At 40.4% G+C, this 21,457-nt stretch overlaps 1 protein-coding gene across 1 annotated transcript; it reads right to left on the reverse strand.

The window, feature by feature from the left end:
• Positions 1-3,245: 3,245 nt before the first annotated feature.
• Positions 3,246-6,292, reverse strand: LOC149018657 (bidirectional sugar transporter SWEET2a-like). The gene is made up of 6 exons (XM_089154407.1): positions 6,041-6,292; positions 5,229-5,265; positions 4,910-5,126; positions 4,646-4,804; positions 4,365-4,484; positions 3,246-4,257 (listed from the first exon to the last, which is right to left on the reverse strand). Exons 1-6 carry the CDS (start codon positions 6,099-6,101, stop codon positions 4,144-4,146), a joined length of 708 nt encoding a protein of 235 aa, XP_089010533.1. The 5' UTR covers positions 6,102-6,292; the 3' UTR covers positions 3,246-4,143.
• Between the last annotated feature and the right edge of the window lie 15,165 nt (positions 6,293-21,457).

Raw genomic sequence — 21,457 nt, forward strand, 5'->3', positions numbered from 1 at the left:
GATTATCGCCGAAGATAATCCAAAGATCAAAGAGAGCAACTCCAAACTTAGCAAATAGACTCCTAACAAGCATAGATACAACATTAGGAAAGATATCTAAAAGATCAAAGAGCAAACGAATCAAATCGGGCGAAAAATGAAGCTACTGCCTCCTTTGGTCGAGTGCTTGGTCTACTGACCCAGTCGACCAAGCAGTCGAACAACCGAGTCAGTACGGAATTGCAGAAACTGATTTGGTCATAACTCCTTCGTTTGAAGTTGGATTGATCCGAAATTTGAAGGGGAACTTCCTAAAATGTATTAGAATCATTTAGGAAGATAAAAACATCAAATCATGGTCAAAATATGGGTTCTTGATTTGACCCAAGAAACTAGGGTTTCAACCTTATGGCTCCCATGAAAAGGCTATGATCACAGGATGAAAGGGAATAAATTGCTTGGCCAAAAATAACAAAAAAATCATTGAAAAACAAGTTTAGATTAATCTAAACATTGCCCATGAGGTTTCCCTCGCATGGGAGGTTACCAAAGGTTTCCAGAAAGATCATACAAGGTCAGGGTTTCAAGAAAAGTTTCGAGTTAGGGTTAAGATCATGACGATGATCATAGATCTTAAAGAATAGAATGAGATCATGAGGGGATGGTTTCAAGGATTCAGCATCTTCTTCCTAATCTCAAACGAGAATAAGATTAAAGAAAAGAAATTCGTAATGTCGAAGTGATTACTAACCTTGAATTGGCAGATCAGAGATGAGAAGCTTCAGATCTACAAAGAAATCGTTCAAATCACCAGAGAGAGTTTCGGAGAGGTCTTCTCACGTTCAAAAAGTGTTTAGGAGGCTGCCATAACTAAGAAACACGAAGTAGGGTTTAAATAAAAGTGAAAAACCCTAAAATTGCATTTTCTTGGATTTAGCAAACCTTTGGTTGAGTGCTTGGTCGACTGGCCCAGTCGACCAAGGAGTCGACCAAGCAGAACAGCAAGGCCAAAATAGGGAAATGGAGGATCAAATGGACTCTAAACCGCAAGGGCTTTTGCACACATATCAAGTGACATACCTAGTGTATAGAAATGCCTTCAAACCAAGTCAGATAATACTCCAAGTCCTTCAACTAATCTCATCTTGAGACAGGTGTAGCCTTCTTTCCAGATCAGCACAGGCTTCCAAGATTTGAACTCCACCATCAATATCCATGGGTTCAAAGTCAAACACCATGTCTTCTATTGAAATGGCCCACAGTTGGCTTCTTCCTTTACTCCGGGTCTTCGGACCTACAAACAACCGGGTTTTCGGGTCAAGGTCAGGGTTAGGTTAGGGATGGGTTTCACAATACGGGGTCAAATTGAGTGGGGTTTCTCCTACAAGTCAATCAAGAAGTCTAGTTTCCAGAAATACATTCGGATTGAGCACGGGAGTTCATTAGGTACTTCAAATAATTCACCCCTCTTCGATGCGCAGTTTCTCACTAAACACTGACAATGCTTCCAAGTATAGAGCACCATCAACAATATCCATGGGTTTCGGGTCACACACCATGTCTTCTATAGTGAGGGCCCACAAAGACTTCTTCTTTTACTTCGGGACCTTGGATTTACCCTAAGTAAAGGTTTGACATAACTTCCTAAGGCTTTCAAAGAGTAGTAACACTGTTATCAAGGTCAAACATTAAACTAACCTTTCTTCACCCAAAACAGATAGGGTGTCCTGGCTAGGTTTGGGCGGGATTTCACAGTGCCAATTGTTACTGTTGAATTCTGTTGGTCCACACAATCAACTGTACTTGCAAGAATGTGCTCGACCGAGGTGGTCGAGTTGCACATCCGAAGATCAAGTCAGTTGAGTATTCAACCTAGAAATCGAGAAGGTTGATTGCGACGGGTTAGATAGCTTTAATCTCAAAGAATGTACCTCCTTAAGGATGATGGCATAGCTATTTATAGTTTGGAATTACCTGAGTCCTCTTGTCATTGAGTTCGATTTGAACTTTCATAAAGAGGAAGAGTTCGACTTGGACTTCAATAATGATTGAGTTTGACTTGGACTCCAATATTGATTTGATCCTTTTGATTCTTATCCCTAATTTCAAGGGAGTTAACTTAGAATATTTCGAGGCTAAAAATATCTTAGGTCGTTCTGGTTCGACCAGTTGACCAAATCGAACCTGGTCGGTCTTCGTCAACTTGGTCCAAAGGACTTTATCCATATCAAACAATTACCCCCAATAACTTATAGAGATTAAGACAGCAAAGTTATCAACATAAACTATCAATTCATCACTCATCCTAGTATTTAAGAGCTGCCTACATAATGAATTTTCAGTACAAAGCTGAGGTGATGGATCTCACAATAAAGAGTTCATCACACTTATTTTTGTTGCTAAAAAACCTTTACAGCACAAAAGAATCTGATCTTCAGAATTGCACTCTAAATGAAATTGTCAATGTAACTAGTCTGTCGCCAAATGCTCTCTGTTCAAGAACATGAACTGCCTTTGAGATGAATCTCAAACCAAATAGGGAAGCGACCTCTGGAATACCCCATGAAGAATCAATCAGAGATACCACATTGAGCATCTGAGTAGCTCCTGTGAGATATATGAGTTCTGAAAAATCTGGAAATTGTATACCAGCCTGAGTTATCAAACAGTAGCAGTGGAGAAAATAGCATTCCTTTTCTTGATTCATGATTCATTTTTAAAAACTTTCTAAACACTCCATTGGTTATCTAGTAAGCAGTTGCTCTTTATGTTGTTAGTGTTATCTAAATATCCAGAATATAACAAAACTTTCTCATAACTGCAATTAAAGGACAAACGGTATATGTGCTTCATCTGGTGCCAGCAAAAGGGGCACGTTTTTGAGCTCAAAAAATGTCAGTATATAACATTTGCAAACAGGCTCCATGTTTCACATGATATGGGTGAAGAAGTATTCTGAAATACATCTTGAAAGTAACAAACAGGATTTCCCCTATAAATGTTGCGAATTAAGAACTTGGTAGAATAACTACAACAAATCCAGGGAGATGTCTCAAATATAGCATACTTTATTACTGAAGTGTCATGCACTACATTAGGCAAGTACAGAAGTCAACAACCGGACACTGCAGAACTACTTTCATAGGCAAGCAACTTGGCTTTGTTAGCCATTGACACTAGTTATAAGAATGAAAGGAAGCTGACATCTCTCTCTCAAACATTTCATTTCCACAGCCACACGCACGCAGAATTACACTTTAACACACATTTATTTTCTCTGTGCGGGATCAAGTATCAAAAAAGCTCGTATACTTATATGTCTACAGTTAGTGAACCAAATACAATTAATTCAACATTGTCTGGCAACTCTTATTTCTCGTTTATTTTATATGTGCTCTTTGGATATACCATTTCTTGCACAGGCACATGAGTGAGTGAGTGTGTGTGTGTCTGTGTCTGAAAGAGAGAGAGAGAGAGAGAGGGGTTCACAAGCATCATCGATTTGAGTCGTCATCCACTACTCTCAAGCATTCAGAATTTCAATTCTGGATCCCCATCAAAAACCCATTTCTTATGATTAAGAAAAACAGCACCACAAAGCAAAATATTGAAAGATCTTTGTGTGCATTCAAAAGAATACACCATGCATGGTTATTCACTTCTAACACTCATGCTGGAGAAGATAGTAGCGCTTTCAATTGAGGGAAACATCCAGAGGCCAGATATAACCCCTTCAAATCAATAAAAGTATCAACTGGCACAAACCAATCTATTGCTTCCAGTAGTGACCATAATGTTTCTTCCTTAGTCAATGTTCAGCAGCCTGACGAATGTATTCCAATTAGTTTTTCAAATGTTCTCTCTCTAGTGCACTCAGCTTTTTCCTCATCTCTCAAATACTTTTTCTGTTTTCGTAGTGTCTAAGGATGAAGAGAAAAGAACCAACAGTGTTGGGATTGCCAAAAATCATTTATTTGCATTAAGAGTTTTCTAATTGATTATCAAAAAACCTGTACATATTTCCCTAGCAGTCACAATGTCTTGACTTCAAAGGTCTCCATGCAAAACACAATAAAAGCATCACCTCATGGAAGAAAAATACAAGGATTAAAAGTTCTCAATGAAAGCATGTGGATTGATTCTATTAACTCTGTCTGAAAGATTTCATTCATGAAAAGACGTTATGAGGGGTTCTGTGGAGTCTCTGGATATGTTGCTGTAATAGCCATACAACATTAATTGTGTTACCCCCAGAACAGATCCGATCCCATTTGGCACCTGAAGATTAATCAACACAAAATAATAATTCGAAAGAAACAAAACATTGAACATTGAAGAAGCATCAACTGAAGGAAATCCTAAATTTGGTTGTTGAGAATACTTACATAAACAAAAGGATCACCCTTAAGGATTCCATAGGCAAAGAAAGATATGCTCATCAAAAATGTTGAAAATGAAAGATGAAATGGCATGAACTCAACACTCCGTGTTCTGATCACCAATTTCTGGCAACAATAATATATCATATATTAACATAACAAAACGGCAAAACCAAATAATCAGGGCATTTGCTCAAGTGCAGGCGTAGGATCTCCAAGAAGGTGGACATACTACAGATGAGTGCTATATAGAAACAAAGCATGAGTGACATTTTGGATAGACGTACAATTATAAACAATGGGGAAGCAAACATGGATATGAGCGAAGCAGCACTCAAGTATCCAACAAAGATCTCTCGCATAGGAGAATCAAGCAGCCTCAAGCTGACAAATACAATCAAGGCAAATGTGCATAAAACGGCAAGCAAAAGTCCTAGCATTTTCACCTGTCATTAACATAGAGAGATTATATCAATGGATCTTCATTGTATCAAATACAATTACAGACATGAGAGCAACAACATTTGCAGATAAAAAAGGAAAACTAATACCTTCTTTTGTTTCTCGGTATATGTAATAAACGTGATTATATAGGTAAACTGGAAAAGTGCCCCAATGGAATTGACAGTCGCAACCAATATAATATTAGGTGATACAATGGGCACCCCATACCAGAAGCAGATCAAGCAACTCAACAGAGCATAAATATAAGGCAAACCAGAGAACTCTTCTGTTGATTTGTTTCTGATGATTCTTCTAAATGTGGGTCTGCCAAAGGAGACAGTAAGTTCTTTACCTCATTGACAAAGAGTTCTTTTCTTTTAGAATCTTCGCAAGATGAAAATAGACAAGAGGAGGGTTTAATCTTACATAGGCGAAAGAAACAACACAAATGCAAACACATTTCCTGCATTAAACAAAAGGGTATTAGATAGCTTTTCCCGAGCATTTTACAACAAAGTTAAGAAGACTGTCTTGAAGAATATTAGTACTTCACCCAAAAAAAAAAAAAGAATATTAGTAAACAAGAAGCAATATTATGGAGACTAGAGGTATCAAACAAGAAAAGCTTTCAGAGGCTTTTTATTGTTGATTGGCTTATTATCTGTAACAAGCCTCCTGTTCTGCAAGTTCTCCTTAATACAGTGAATCGAGAGAGTCCATTTTTAAAAAAAAAAATTTATTGACCTTTTCTAAATTATAAAAAAAATAAATAAATAAATAAAAAGCTCCTTTTCTTCAGTGAATCGAAAAAGATAAACCCATCCAACAATTATTCCCCATTAAAATCAAATTGCTTGTTTTTTGTAAAATCTGATTGTGAGCGTCCAACTCAAATTCGATATTCTTCTTCTTCATATCTGTTTATTTTGAACAGTTGGTTTTCTGGTGGTAGAAGACCCCAATTCTTTAGAACATAATAGGCAAGACCTATTTTCAGAAATAAACGAATGCCGCCAGGAAAACGGCACAATCTGTAACTAATACCATGAAACACAAACATCCCTACAAGGAAACAATTTGAGCTAAAAAACTAAAGAACCGAAAAAAAAAATTCTAGTTTGAAGTTTATTTCCATAAATATTACAAAGCTTTTTCTTTAAAATAAACAATACAAAGGAAAGAAGTAGAGCGAAAATAAAATCAAGATTCCAGCAATCAAAAGTTAAAACTAACAGTACCGGCGATTCCAGCTGCATCGCTGAGAACTGAATGAACAGAAGTAAGTTCAGAAGTAATCATCAATCGCTTCTACTACTTCTAACCAGGAGACCAAGTACAGTAGGCTACTTTTACCAAAAAAATTCCAGTAGGCTACCGATAAATCAAGTCTTAAAAGTTATAACTCTTTAAGTCTCATCTCTCGCAAATCTTACTTTTATGAAAACAGACCATAATTAATCAGCAATCTATAAGCACACGGCTCTTGTAGCCTCGTGTGTCTCACAGATTACCCAGAATAAATTAAAAACTGTTTTATCCTATTTATTTATTTGTTATTACTATTTTTTATTGAAATTCGCCTTGCGTGCTTTATTTTTTTGTGTGTTAACGGTGCGTGCATATTTCATGAGATTCTTATTTCTAAAGAGGTTCCAGATTTTCAATTGCAGTTTACCAAACAGTTGCGATACCACGTGGAATCATCCTTTTCTTAGGATTACTTTTGAAATGGAATGTGTGGTAGAAGGTAGTGTCAATCTATCCTTCTTCAAGTGGTTGCCTTAATAAAAGGTGGTCCTTCTACGGTGTGTCCCACAATCTATTTTTGTTTTATTGGTTTAGCTACAATTTGTATGGGTTTTACTTGGGAGCAGTGTCACAAGCAGCAACTACTTGAATTTAATCTTGACCGTCATTTTTTTGCATGTGCATAAATGCTCTTTAAGTGGCATTGACTTGGTTTGCTTTGGCTTTAAGTTGGACCATAGAATCAGTTCATTTTGAACCAAACAAACCATAACCATATGAAACAGTATATTGTCGTTTTGTGTACTTGTAAAATGGCACTATGCCCTTTCACTCTGTGGTCACAGTGATAAAAAGACATGGTGCTTTTTTCATGCACTTGTAAAACGGCATCATGTTGTTTCATTTCTGTGGTCACAGTGATGAAACATCATGGTGTCTTTTCAGTTTGAGTTTAAGCAAGTAAACTGGGACTGGTCCTCACTTAAAATCTGAAGTTTTGCACATGCACGAAATCCATGGCAAGAATTTAATCTAACACCCAACTTTAAATCTTGGTCGTTTGTTGCTTGGAGCAGTGCCTGCTCCAAAGCAAAATCTTGAAAATCCCTTGAAGAAAATGTATTTAATTATAATATTAGCATTTAGACCCTAGTGTTGCTCTAGAAAACCTAATCACTACTATCCTTGAAGATGGGAATTTGCAAAACAACTTGGCCAACCACCGGTGGTTTAGGGGATGTCTTCGACGATTAAGTCAGTGGTAACACAACATCTTTGAGGAATGACTCTGGATGTGAGTCATCTCAAAGCTGAACACTAAGAGTGAATAGTGAGAACCTACCTCTATATGTTGAATAGTTGGGTTTATATAGATTTAAGGCGTTTACCGTAGTCTATTAGATGTATAGTAGTTCTTGAATTTTTTATCATAGGATGTAGGGCATCCCCATGTGTCATAGTGTCCCACTCAAATATGGTATGCGGCTATTAGACCTAGTCAATCCACGACTGTTTGGGATTTCCTCTATAAATCTTGGAGTGCTCGTCGAGTATCTCATAACCTCACTGGATTCAGACTCCTTGGAAATTGTGCGCATAACTGTCAAGCCAAGATTTCAGACCGTTCAATCTCAATCGTAATTTCGATCTAACGGTCCGAGATGTGTGGCTTGATGGTTTTGCGCATTTAATGCGCAGGACCCAAGCAAGACCCATTTAGGCCACTTACCCTAGTCGACCAGATCAACCATTTCTAAGTTGCCTTGCTAGTCCTATTCAGTCCAACTGTATTATTAGTCCCCCAACCTATGAGTCTGGGTGAATATGGGACTCGTGCTTATGGGAATGGTATGCAATATCACCAAATTTTGGCGGTTTCGGTTCATGGCGAATCGAAACCGAAGGTGATATTTGAACTGGTGGGATATCGTTGAGATATCGCACAATATCTCTCCATTTTATCATCAAACTGGCGATATTTTCAGTGATATAAGTGAGAAGTCGCTGAATTTTGGGTGAATTATCTCATTATTCTTGGGATTTTCTCTTTCCTCTCCAAACCTCCCCCAAAGCTTCTCTCTCTCCTAATTCTTGGCATTTTTGCCATATTTTCATTTGATCTTTGACATAAAACCTTAGTTGTGAAACCCGGCCCTAACCTTAACCCGGAAACTCTGTTGTTTGTAGGTCCAAAGACCCGAAGTAAAAGTGAAAGTCAACTATGGGCCATATCAGTGGAAGACATGGTGTTTGACTCTGAACCCATGGAGATTGACGATGATGCCCCATACTTGGAGACCTTGATGGAGTTAGGAAAGAGACTACACCTTGATGAAGGGATGTATGGTTGATGAACTTAGAGCTTGGTTGGACATGGTTTGAAGGCATTCCTCCATGCTAGGTGAGTTATAGTTTATGTTGTGAGAAGCCCATTTGATTTTGACAAGAGTTGGACCTTCATTTTTCTGATTTAGGCTTTGCTGACAGTCTGGGTCAACTACCTGGGTCAACTAGGCCAATAGACCCACAGAGATAGAATCTGTGCAAGATCCTCTGTTTAAGTTTATGATGCTCTATATAATAGAACTTCATGTTTCTTAGCCTCCTTTGTTTCTAAAACCCCTAGAGAACGTGGAGAACTCCTCTCAAAACCTCTCCTTGATGTTGGTGAAGAGCTCTTGTGAATTCTCAAGTTTCCTCTCTTGTTCTTCAATCAAAGGTTAGTAATCTCTCTTGTATGATATTGATCTACTCTTACTATGATCTATTCTCTCGTATTGAGATTATGAAGAAGATGCTGCATCCTTGCAATCATCTCTTCTATAATCTCCATTCATTCTTATATGCTATGATCTTCATACTTAATCTTAACCATGATTCTTATGATTTCTTCATGAAACTATGATCATACTCTTGATTTGATTTCCCTAGCATAATAGATGCATCTTCATGATTATTCATATCCTTGATTTATTGTGTTAATCTACTAGAATGAGATCTCATCATCTCTAGTTCTTTTCTTGAGTTCATAGCTTGTTTTCATTGAAAACTATGATTTTATCAAATTAAAAAGTTATGATTCTAAATTAGTAAGTATTGGTTTTGATCGTTGTTTGATGTATAATCTATGCTAGTTAGTCTTAGATTACTGTTTTAGAGATTCCTCCAAGTTTCGTAGCAATCCGAATCTTGTAGAATAGGTTTCGGATAAAAAATCAGATTTTGGATGCGTACTATTCATTGGGTCGACTGCCTGGGTCGACTGGACCAATCTGCCCAGTCAGTCTTCCCAGCATGACAGCAAGGGATTTCTTCATCTGTCTTGATCCATTTGATGTCTATTCATTTAGGATTGCTTCCTAATGATTCTTTAATGCTTGTTTAGGGTTTGTTTTCTAACTTTGGATCGGTTCTTTTGTTCGTTCAAAATATCTTCAAATCTATTTAAGGTAAGGATAGTTGTTTCCATATTAACATAGATTGCATGAATCCTAGTTTCAAAATTGGGAAACACATAGATTTGCTACTGATATTGTAGTTTCTAATTATGATATGACCGTTGTAAGTACAATAGGATCTTACTTTTATATTTCCTTTATGTACTTGATCATGTATGGGCTTTTACTCATATATATTGCATATTCAATTAATCTTGTTTTATTGTATTCTTATATGATGAGATATCAGTTGTGTATGTTATAACTGAATTGGGATGCGATTGATTTAGGTATGATTTGGGATTCGGGAATGTCCTTTTGACATTTTTGTCCTTGGACATCAGTGGGAATAGTATGTGATATTTTTTTATGGTGCCCTTTGATGCTTTCCCGGATTATCGGTTGTCATACCTAGGACTTGTCTAGCAATGTTTGGCTAGGATGTCCCTGTTATATCGTACCCGATTCGAAAGGGTATTGAGACCGAGTAACCCGTGGTAGCAATGGGGATTTATGGGCGCTCAAGACCGGTGAGTTATATCCGTGAGATGACATGAATCACATTGTGGATACTCGTGAGAGACCATTCATTGGTAGGGTTGCAAATAGTAGACTTGGGCTCATGAGTGCTCAAGATCGGTAGCCAACTCGTGAGAGGACATGAGAGCTTCTCGTATATTATTTATGGATGACCAATAGGGTTAATGAGTCTGTAGTCCGAGTTGGTTGTAGCCATAGGATACGCTGACTCTAGTGTGAAGGCTACCGAAATGTATCTGGATCTAAGTTGATATAACCAAGTAGATGACTTGCATTTGGCTAAGCTTTACCTTGACATGCGCCAATACTTAGACCAATGGTGATGTGAGAGAGCGGTGACCTAAATCCCAGCCATGGAATGTCCCGAGGGATGCAATACCCAACTATCACCGGCAAAGCCCAAGATACCAAGATGGTTAAGGGAGAGTGAATGACCTACCCAAAGAAGTATGGTGCTATGATTTAAAGCATGTCTACCTATAGAGACCAGCATACATAGAGTTAGACTCATACATGCATTGTCTATCTCATATCATTTTGCATCATGCTATGTTTTTTCTATCATGTTATTTATGTTGTTATGGAATAACTTGCCTTGTTAAGTTCTCTTGAACTCACTCCTTTCGTGCAAATATCTTTTGTTAGATTATTTTACAAGTGTTGATGACTATGACAGCCAATATGAGAAATCGCCAACCGATGAAGCATACTTCACTCAAGGTGCTAGCGATTCTAAAGATTTCGGTGATGATCCCTCGGGTGATCATGCTACGTACTAGGATTAGCCCTACCTTGGAGTGGAAGCGGCCGTCCTTAATTTCTGAAGTTTATGTTTATGAAGACGTTCTTTATAAAGTAGAAGAAACTCTAGTTTAGTTTGATTACTTCTTTCTTTCCTTTCTTTTGGGAATCAATTGTAATCTTTTCTTTTAGTTCCAAGCTACATTTCCGCTGTGACATGTGGAGTGATATTCCACCTCACTCTACCTTTTGATTATATATATTGGTATCATTTCCGCACTTTGATGTTATTTTGTTACATTGCTTTGATCTTCTAAATAATATTGATAACCTTGATTTAGTCTTGTTCTTGATTATATTATTGTGAATGTGAGAGGTTGATTTCCTCGATCTTGATCTTAGGGGCTGTGGATCACACACTCGGGTATGCCAGATAGGGTATCAACTGGGTGGATGTGACATTAGTTCTCACTTCATTATTGACGGGTATAGCATTTTCGCGATATTTCACACAGATCTGGGTGTTTTGTGGAGTTTTTCATCTGAGAGATAACTATTGTTCTCTAAACTTTTTATTTTATTTTATTTTTTAAATGTATGCCATAATGTTGTTGGATGGGTATGAAATTAATATATGTTGGTACAGTAGGCTGATCTACAAACTCATGGAGTTGGAATTTTTTTTGCCAAGTAATTTATTTATTTATTTTCAGGCGTCAAAAATTGTATTTTTCTACATTGCAAGTGCTTGCTTTTTGCATGATATATGTGTTGTATCGTGATTGAAAAAATATATGTGAATCTCTATGGGCCCATCTACAGACTCACGGAGTCGGAATATTTTTCGACCCAATAAATAATTATTTTATTTTTTGAAATTTATTAAATATTAATATAAAATATATTAATAATTATAAAAAAGAGAGGAAAAAACTAGGTACAAATAAGGGAAATGATTTTGAAAATTAGAGAAAATTATGAAATACCTATATAATTATTTTCAAGTGCTGCTCGTGTGGTTTCATTGTCGATTTTGATATGGTAGCCTTTTCTTTTTTTGAAAAAAATTTAAATATTGTTTAAAATATTATTTTGGTATTGTTTAATTGTTTATGCAATCATTTTTGTTGCAATAGTTATCATGTCTAGCAATGGCAGAGGAGCAGGTTCATAGGGAGTACAACAGGGCTAGGGACAGCCACAGCCACAGGGAGTTGGGCCTGCAATGAGGGGGAGGGATTGATCCTGCATGGCATTATTGTGTTGCTATTGATGGCAACAAGAGAAACAAATACAACTTCTGTGGTAAGGAGTTGAACTCAGGTGACACAAGCAAGTTTAAGGCTCACATCACTGGTAGTTCAAAGGATGTAGCCACGTGCATTGAGGCGAATGCTGATATCATGAAGGCAGTTAGAGAGATGGAGAAAGAAAAGGGGAAGAAGAAACAAGAGAAGAGGAGGGTGAATGATGCATTGGATGAGGCGGGATTTTTTTTTTGTTTGTGGGGGGTGGGTGGGGGGGTGGGGCGGCCAACCCCCCCCCCCGGGCGGGGGTGGTGGGGGGGGGGGGGGGGGCGGGGGGAGGGGGGGGGGGGGGGGGGCCCCCGGGGGGGGGGGGGGGGGGGGGGTTTGTCTGGGGGTGGTGGGGGTTTTTTTGGGGGAAACAGAATCCTGATGAAGATCTAATTAGTTGATGGACTTGGAGTGCTCTTTATCTTGGTTTGAAGGCATTTCTACCTACTAGGTAAGTCACTTGACTTGTGTACAAAACCCCTTTAGGTTTGGATTTGATCTGGGCCTTCAATTCCCTGTTTTGGCCTTGTTGTCTCGCATTGGTCGACTGATTGGTCGATCGGGCCAGTCGACCAATCCACTCGACCAATGGGTGCTGTCTTTGGCAATTAGGTTGATTCTTGCTCTATTTAAGTCTAACCTCGAGTCCACTTCGTATTTGCTGCCTCCAAACCCTCTGGAACGAACCAAAGACCTCTGCAAGTTATCTCTCTTGCATCCTTGGAGTTTTCTTGGCGGATCTTCGTCGGAACTCTTCTTTTTGCATCAAAAGGTATGTCTACTCTCTCTTCTTCTCCTACATCTTTGTTTTTCTTTCCTTTTTGAGTTGAGACGTGGAAGAGATGCTGCATCCTCTCGTTGCAAACATCTCTGAACATGTTCTCATGATCATCCTAAGGATTTAAGGCTAGAACAATGATCTTAACCATGATCATTGCAAGCTTTTGAAGGATTCATGATCAAACCATGATTTAATCTCTGTTAATTTCCTAATCTGAATTCTGATCTCTTTGGATCTTCTTTCATTGATCATGTTAGTGGTTAATGGTGGTGTTTTCTTTCTATGATCCATAATCCATAGAATTCTAGTTGCTCTCTTCTACCTTACTATGTGTTCTTCATGATGCATGATAGTACATATATGGTAGGTTTTATTTCCTTATTTAGATTTATGCTTCTAAGCCTTATTCCATGAAGACCTATGCATGTTTTCATGTTTTCATTACCAAAAGCAATGATCCATCCTCCTATAGTTCTTATCTTTGTTTTCTATTTCAAAATTCATCAAGATCCATGTTTGATTTATTTATGGTAACTTTTTGTTTCCTAATTTGGATCTTGATACCTTGATTTGATTAGTGTTTTGAGGTCCCATATATGTTAGAATACTACTGATGTAGTCTACCCCTTGATTAGTACCCTTTTGAAGCACCAAATTCGGATTTCATATCTCAAAACTCTGATTTTCTAAGCTACTGTCTGCATTGGTCGACTGATTGGTCGACTGGACCACTCGACCAATCCACTCGACCAATGAGTACAAAGCAACTCCAGAATTGGTCTGCTTCGGATGTCTTGATATATTTTCTGTTAGGGATCTTTCCTAATATGTTGTATATACTTGTTTAGGACCTTCTTCTCAAGTTTGCCAAGATCTTACTTGATTTCTTTGGATTCTTTGCGAGTTATAAAAGGTAAGGATGGTTATTTCCTTAATTACATAGATAGCATGAATCTAGTTTCTATATTTGAATATCATTAATATGTTTCCTAAATTAGATTCTTACAATGATATACTACTGTTGCATAACTTTGATTACAGTAGCATTACTTATTCATGTTGAATTGATTCATGAATGATTTACTTAACATTGTTATACAAGTGATTGTAAATATTGATTTCTTTCCTTATATGGAGTTACCATATATGTGATGATATGAATTGATGCATGTGTATGCTTACGTATGGTTTGGAAAGGAGAGGTGTCCTTCCGACACTTCTGTCCTTGGACTACTACGGGAATATTGTGGGATATTTCCGGAGATGCCCTCTGGACACCTTCCTAAACTGTTGGATGACATATATAGGATTGTCTAGTAGTGTTTGGCTAGGATGTCCTCGTTATGTCGACCCTAATCGGAGGGGTATTGAGACCGAACGACCCGTGGTAGCAATGGGGATTCATGGGCGCTCAAGACCGGTAACCAACCCGTGAGAGGACAGGAATCACATTGTGGGGGCCATTTATTGGTAGGGTTGCATATGGTTAGACTTGGGCTCACGGGCGCTTAAGACCGGTAACCAACCCGTGAGAGGACGTGAGAGCTTCCCGTTTAACATATGTGGATAACCAATAGGGTTGATGAGTCCGTAGTCCGAGTTGGTCGGTGCCATAGGATACGCTGACTCTAGTGTGAAGGATACCGGAAAGGATCGTCAGGGACGAGGAATGGAAGTATCTGGATCCGACTTGATGTAACCAAGTAGAAGACTTGCATTTGGCTAGGTATTACCCCCGACATGCGCCAAAGTACTTATACCAAATGGTTGTGAGAGAGTGTGTTGACTTAACCCCCTGCCAAAGGTTTGTCCCGAGGGATGAAGGACCCATTACCAATCGGCTGCTCAAGACCGGTGAAATGATCCGTGAGAGAATCCAAGATATCTTAAATGGTTGAGGATGTGAGTGGACTTTCCTAAAGAAGTACGGTGCTATGACTTAAAGCATGTCTCGCCAATAGAGACCAAAGCATACTTAGAGTTAGATTCATTCATTCATTGTTTGTCTCATATCATATTGCATTTATGATTGTTCGGAATCCCGCCATTTATGTTATTATGGATTTTAATCGCCTTTACCGAGTTTCTTTGAAACTCATTCCTTTATTGTACAATTTTGTTAGACTATCCTGCAGTACTGAGTACTATGACGGTTCCTATGAGGAAGCGCAAGGCGAAGAGACATATCTCCGTGAAGGTGATTGCGGTTACCACAATTACTCCGAAGATCCCACGGGTGGTTATGCTCCGTACGATGCTTAGTCCGACCATTGAGTGGAAGCGTCCTTGTGCTATCTATGAGATCTACACCTACAAGGATGTCGTCTACAAAGTGGAGAATAATTTAGTTACCCAATGTACTTGCTACTGGGATTAGATTTTATCTAGTTTATTCTTTAGAGCTACTTTTCCGCTGGATGTAAAGTGGGATTTTTGCTTCACTTTACTTATCTCGTTTGACACTCGATTATATCTATTATTCCGTTTCGTTTATGATTCATTCTTTCATTATTGGATCTATGATTTATCTTCCGCACTCTTGTTATGGTTGTTCATGATTATGTTATTGTTTATGTGGGAGGTTGATCACTCGATACCCGATCTTCGGGCCGTGGATCACACTCTCGGGTATGCCGGATAGGGTACCGGGCCGGGAGGGCGTGACATGATTGGTATCGAGCCCAAGGTTCGAGGAGATCCTAACCACAAAAGACAACAACTGAACATTCTCGAGTCATTGATCCGAAATGACTCTTCTACTCTTAGAAGTGAATAATAGAACACCGAATTAGAAACTTGAACTTTGAGGCATAACAGAACATTTCCGAATAACATACCATAATTATACTTGAACAAATGTCACTAATGCAAGGAAAATAAAAGTGCATAATATACAATAATTAAAGAGAAACAAAATGAACTTCATTAATTTCAAAAGTTTTTACAATGATTACATCCGAAAAGCATAAATGGAAAATCCTAAAGTACAGTCTATCTAGGTGATCTACTCGATCTCTATATGCTCCGAACTCCTCTCGCTAGCCGAGTCACCGACGCTCTATCCTCGTCTGTCGAGACTCCATCCTCTCGTACATCTGCTCCTGTCCGACCTCCATCCTCTCTAGCATGGAAGTCATCGATCTCATCTCGTGCACCAAGATCCGAAGTCTCCGGAACCGCATGTGAAGGGCCGCCCGCCTCGAAGTGTGATGAAGGAAACTCGTGATGCACGGGCTCAGCCTCGCGCATATCTCAGATCATCTCCGGCCTGATCATCACTATCGGGACCGATATCCTCTCCTCCATCCTCTCGATCCCTCATCCTCATCCTCCGATTCATCATCATCCTCACCCTCTCGGACCAGGAGATCTCTCTAACCGATGTAGTCTCATCCGTCGAATGGTCCGAGTCCCAATGGGGTATCCCCGTGATCTAGTGTCCATCGGAGTATCCTCGAAACTCACCCCGAAATGCCCGAAGATCAAAGTCGAAGCCTCCCATAGCAAAGGTTCCGCATGCTAGGCCGCAGAACTAAGTCCAAGCATGACCCGCTGAATGATGTAGGAGAGATCGATCTCGAAGCCCATGTAGATGCGGTAAATGACCAAGGCCTCCATCACCGTGACCCGATGGTGATGTCCAGCTTTCGGCATGATGTTTCGGCCGACTATGCGACCGATAATACGTGCAGAACCCGTCATCCGTCCGCTAGTCCACGGTGTGAAGCATCGGCGGCTATCCCATAGCGTAGAGCATATCTCGCGAAGCTCGTACGGCATCGATGGTCTGTCCAGTCCTGCCCGCAGTATCCACACACACCGCTGTGGGTAGTAAGGGACCCGCAAGATCTCGGCCGTTGTCCGGGTGGAGAAGCGAATCCGAGTCCGAAGGACCCCGCTCCCGAGGACAAGTCCGAGTGGATGTCCCCGGCCCCGAGCCTCCTCCGTGTAAGTAAGGTTGCTGAAGAACAACCTCACTAGCTCCGGTATACCGGCAAATCCTCGGTGAAGAGGTGAGTCCACCGTAAAGTGTCGAACCTCTGCCGGATCCCCGAAGGCTCCGAGCTGGCGTAAGTGAAGTAGACGCCCCATCTCGATGTTACAATAGCTGAAGTAGGCCTCGTATAGAAACTCGGCCCGAGGTGTGTCAAATAGGTCCGGTCTCCTAACCTCCTCTCCGGGCTCGAAAGGAACCCGACCTCTCGCCCCGAGAGCACCTACGATGCGACCTCGACCTCTACCTCCTCCTCGTCCTCCCCTCTCGCATGATGTATCCGTGGAAGAGACAAGAGACATTTCCAATTAGTGCTATTTCAAGATTTGAGCCAAAAGGGTATTTTCGTAATTTTTTTCGGAAAATTTCAAATTTGGGGGAAATTTGATTTGAACATACTAGCATGTGCACAATACTTGGAATTTCATGTCTATGAAGTTGTTTTGATGAAAATCGATCGAAAACATGGATTAAAGCGAAAAATTCAGCAAGAAGAAATTTGGGGATTTTGCAATTTAGGTCAAAATTGGATTTTTGAAAAGTTGAAATTGGTTAAATCAAATTGTATGGACCTATCTACAATGTCATCTTGAGCATGTAGCATTTGATCTCGTGCGAAAATTTCAAGCGGTTTGAGAGAAAACGAAATTTTTCTAAAGATATCGATTTCGATATAAAACTTTGCGAGATGAGCACCAAATGTGTTAAAACTTGTTGTCTATGCATGTCATTGTGTTTGAAACCTAGGGAATATGTTTCTAAGCATTCCTAAGCATGATGTCTAGCATTGGATACAAGTAAAGCATGGTTTTTATTGAAATGCAAGCATGAGAAGATGAAAATGGAAGAAAGAATGAGAGATTTACCTTGTTTGTGAAGATGGTGTGTTGTGGTGTTGTTGTTGAAGCACTAAATCACCTCAAGAACACTTGTGGGAACTCTTGGATATTTTCCCTAGAGCTCTCTCACCTTTGGAAGAAGTTAGAATGAGGTTGGAATGTGGAAATGAGGCTTATAATGCGAATTTTCGCATTCTCGTTTTCATTGGTCGACCGATTGGTCGACTGGGTCACTCGACCAACCACTCGACCAATGGTCACAGTGACCTCATTTGCTGTTGAATTTTTGGAAAATGTGATTTTTGCCTTATGGAATATTGTTTGATGACTATATGGATATATTTGAGCATGATTTAAGTTTTCAAATCATTTGGACTTGTGGTTTATGTTGAATCTTCGAAATTCGGTATTTTGATGTTCTCGGTTTTGCGTAATGGTTACTCCGAGAAGTGGGCGTGGTGAATCCAAAGTGGTCATGGAGGTGGTGAAGTACCTCGGGAGGTGGTGAAGTACCTCATGGAGGTGGTGAGATACCAAATGCTGATCGGGGTACTCATGAGATCCCCCGGTGCCCCGAATGTTGGAAGTTTGAGTTCGAGATATTGCCAATATTATGGGCAATATGATGCAAGAAAGCAAGCAGCTCGGTTCAACCAGATGTTGGTGGGTTTCATGACTCGCATAATGAGACCCGGGCTGGTGCTAATGTGAATCCTCATGCCGCAGTCCCGAATGCGGGAGGTTTAGCTGGAACTCCTCATACTCGCCCGATGGAGAGTTTTCCCAAGATGCAAGTACCCACTTTTACCGGAGTTACCAAGGACCCCTTGTTTCCTAACAAGTGGCTTCGTGAGTTGGAGAAGGCTTTCCGGCATCTGCAATGCTCGGAAGCTCGTAAGATTTTGTTTGGTTTGAGCGTGTTGCAACAAGAAGCTGATGCATGGTGGATTTCCACTCGTCCTGTTTTGGAAGGTTTGCATGCAGGGAGTTGTAACTTGGGAGTTATTCAAAGAGGCTTTTTGTATGAACTACTTTCCCGAGGCGGTGAAGGATGCAAAGGAAGCTGAGTTTATGATTCCGACTCAAGGAACTTTGTCCGTGTTGGAGTACCAACAGAAGTTCGAGGAGCTTCATTTCTTTGCTCCGCATTCTTTGAAGGAAGACCTCGCGAAAGCAAAGAAGTTCTTCAAAGGACTGCGCCCGCCATTAAAGCTTATCTCACAAATCCAGCCTATAGTGAGCTATGCTCAAGTGGTGCAGAACTCGAAGAAGTTGGAAGAAACAGAGAAGGAAAGTGCTCGTGTGCAAAAGCCTTGGCAACAAGGAATTCTGGTTTGGTGGATCGCAATGACCGTCGTTATGTGAGACCTACACCCTACCCCACCTCCTACCTTTCGTGCTAAGAGTGTAGGTCGTAACACGGGTTTTCAGCAGAGTCCGGCCAGTTTTAACAAAGATGGCGGAAACCGACCACCAGCAAATGCAAGTGCAAGTGCAAGTGCGAGTGCAAGGCCTTTTGTTCGAGAGCCCTCTCATTGCAGCCACCCCCGTTGGATCCAAAGCAATCCCGTTTGCTTCTACCGCAAGCAAGCTGGTCATTTTGCTCGTGCTCGTCCGGGCGGCCTCGCCCAAAGAGCCGCCCCACGGGTGAAGAGTGCTCCTGCTCCTCCCTCTCGGTAGAGTTTTCAGTATTTCCAAGATCGAGCAGGATCCAAGCCATGATGTGATTACAGGTACATTGTTAGTCGCTTCTATTTCGCATTTGTCTTATTTGATACGGGTGCATCTCATTCGTTCATGTCATCTCGCATTCATCAAGAAGACTAACCTAATCCCCGAGAAGTTGTCTAGTTGTTTATTGATTAGTACACCTACTGTCCTGTTGTGAAACTAGATAAGGGGTTATCTAAATGTCCCGTGTTGATTGGTGAGAAGAACTTGGAAGCCAATTTTGTGATTCTTGACATGAAGGACTTCGATGTTATTTTGGGAATTGATTGGTTGACAGCCCACAAAGCCGTGTTCCTTTGTTCCTCAAAGAAGATTCAGTTCCATATTTGTGGAAGTCCGGTCTTTGAATTTCAAGGTGAAAAGAGAAGGGTTTGTAAGAAGGTGCTGTCTGCGACCGATGCAAGTCTATGCCCTAGTGGATGATGCTTCATCCGAAGGCAAGGGTATAGTGGAGAAAAGAGTCGATGAAGTCGAGTTGTCTCCGCGACTTTGTTGATGTCTTCCCGATGATCTATCGGAGTGCCTCCGGACAGAGATGTCGAATTCTCTATTGATCTCGTCCCCGGTGTCGCTCCGGTATCTAAAGCTCCGTATAGGATGGCTCCTACCGAGTTGAAAGAGTTGCAAAATCAGTTGAATGAGCTCATTGATAGAGGTTTCGTGACAGCCTAGTGTGTCACCTTGGGGAGCTCCGGTCTTGTTCGTCAAGAAGAAAGACCGTAGTATGCGCTTGTGCATCGACTACCGTGAGTTGAATAAGTTGACTATCAAGAATAGATATCCGCTGCCCGTAATCGATGATCTCTTCGATCGCTTGAAGGGTGCAGTTGTGTTCTCGAAGATTGACTTAAGGTCCGGATATCACCAATTGAAAGTGAAGTCTAGTGATATCTTCAAGACAGCTTTCCGAACGCGGTATGGTCACTACGAGTTTAGAGTCATGCCTTTCGGATTGACCAATGCTCCTGCGGTATTCATGGACCTCATGAACCGAGTATTTCATGATGTGCTTGATAAGTTTGTGATTGTTTTCATTGATGACATCTTGATCTATTCGAAGAGCGAAGAAGAGCATGCGAGTCATCTAAGTTTCACTTTGCAAAGGTTGCGGGAAAAGAAGTTGTTTGCTAAGTTTAGCAAGTGTGATTTCCGGCTTAAGAGAGTGGTTTTCCTTGGTCATGTAGTTTCAGCCGAAGGTATTCGTGTCGATCCCGAAAAGGTCCAAGCCGTGGGCTGATTGGGAGAGACCGAAGTCAAGAACGGAAATAAGAAGTTTTCTTGGATTGGCGGGTTACTACCGAAGGTTTATTGAGAATTTTTCTCGTTTGGCTGCTCCTATGACTAAGTTGACCAGGAAAGAAGAGAAGTTTGTTTGGTCTGACGCCTGTGAGAAGAATTTCCAAGAGTTGAAAGATAGATTGACAAGTGCCCCGGTTTTGACTATACCCGATAGTTCCGGTGGTATGACAGTTTATACCGATGCGTCAAAGATTGGTTTGGGTTGTGTACTGATGCAACATGGCAAGGTCGTAGCCTATGCTTCTCGGCAATCGAAGGATTATGAGCGGAATTACCCCACTCACGATCTAGAACTTGCCGCCGTTGTCTTTGCTTTGAAGATTTGGAGACATTATCTTTACGGTGAGAAGATTGCCATTTTCACGGATCATAAGAGTTTGAAATATTTCTTTACCCAAAAGGAGTTGAACATGAGACAAAGGAGATGGTTGGAACTAGTCTCCGATTATGATTGTGATATTCAAGATCATCCTGGGAAAGCAAATGTTGTTGCTGATGCTCTTAGTAGGAAGAACCAGAAGAAGACTTTGGATTTAAATGCTTTGAGGTTACCATTGTGGTCTTCTATTGAGATTTTTGGTTTGGAAATCGTCCCCGAGAATTCCGATTGTATTCTTTCTCGCCATGACGGCAAGATCTGGTCTTAGAGATAAGATTGTTGCTCACAGAGTTCCGATCAGGGAGTTTTTGACCAAAGTTGAGAAGATTTCTTCGAATCCCGAGTCGGACCCCGACTTTGGTATATCCATG

Source organism: Hakea prostrata, chromosome 4 (assembly GCF_041222555.1).
Source record: "Hakea prostrata isolate BN-2017 chromosome 4, UWA_Hpros_2, whole genome shotgun sequence".
In the NCBI taxonomy this organism is placed as follows: Eukaryota; Viridiplantae; Streptophyta; class Magnoliopsida; order Proteales; family Proteaceae; genus Hakea; species Hakea prostrata.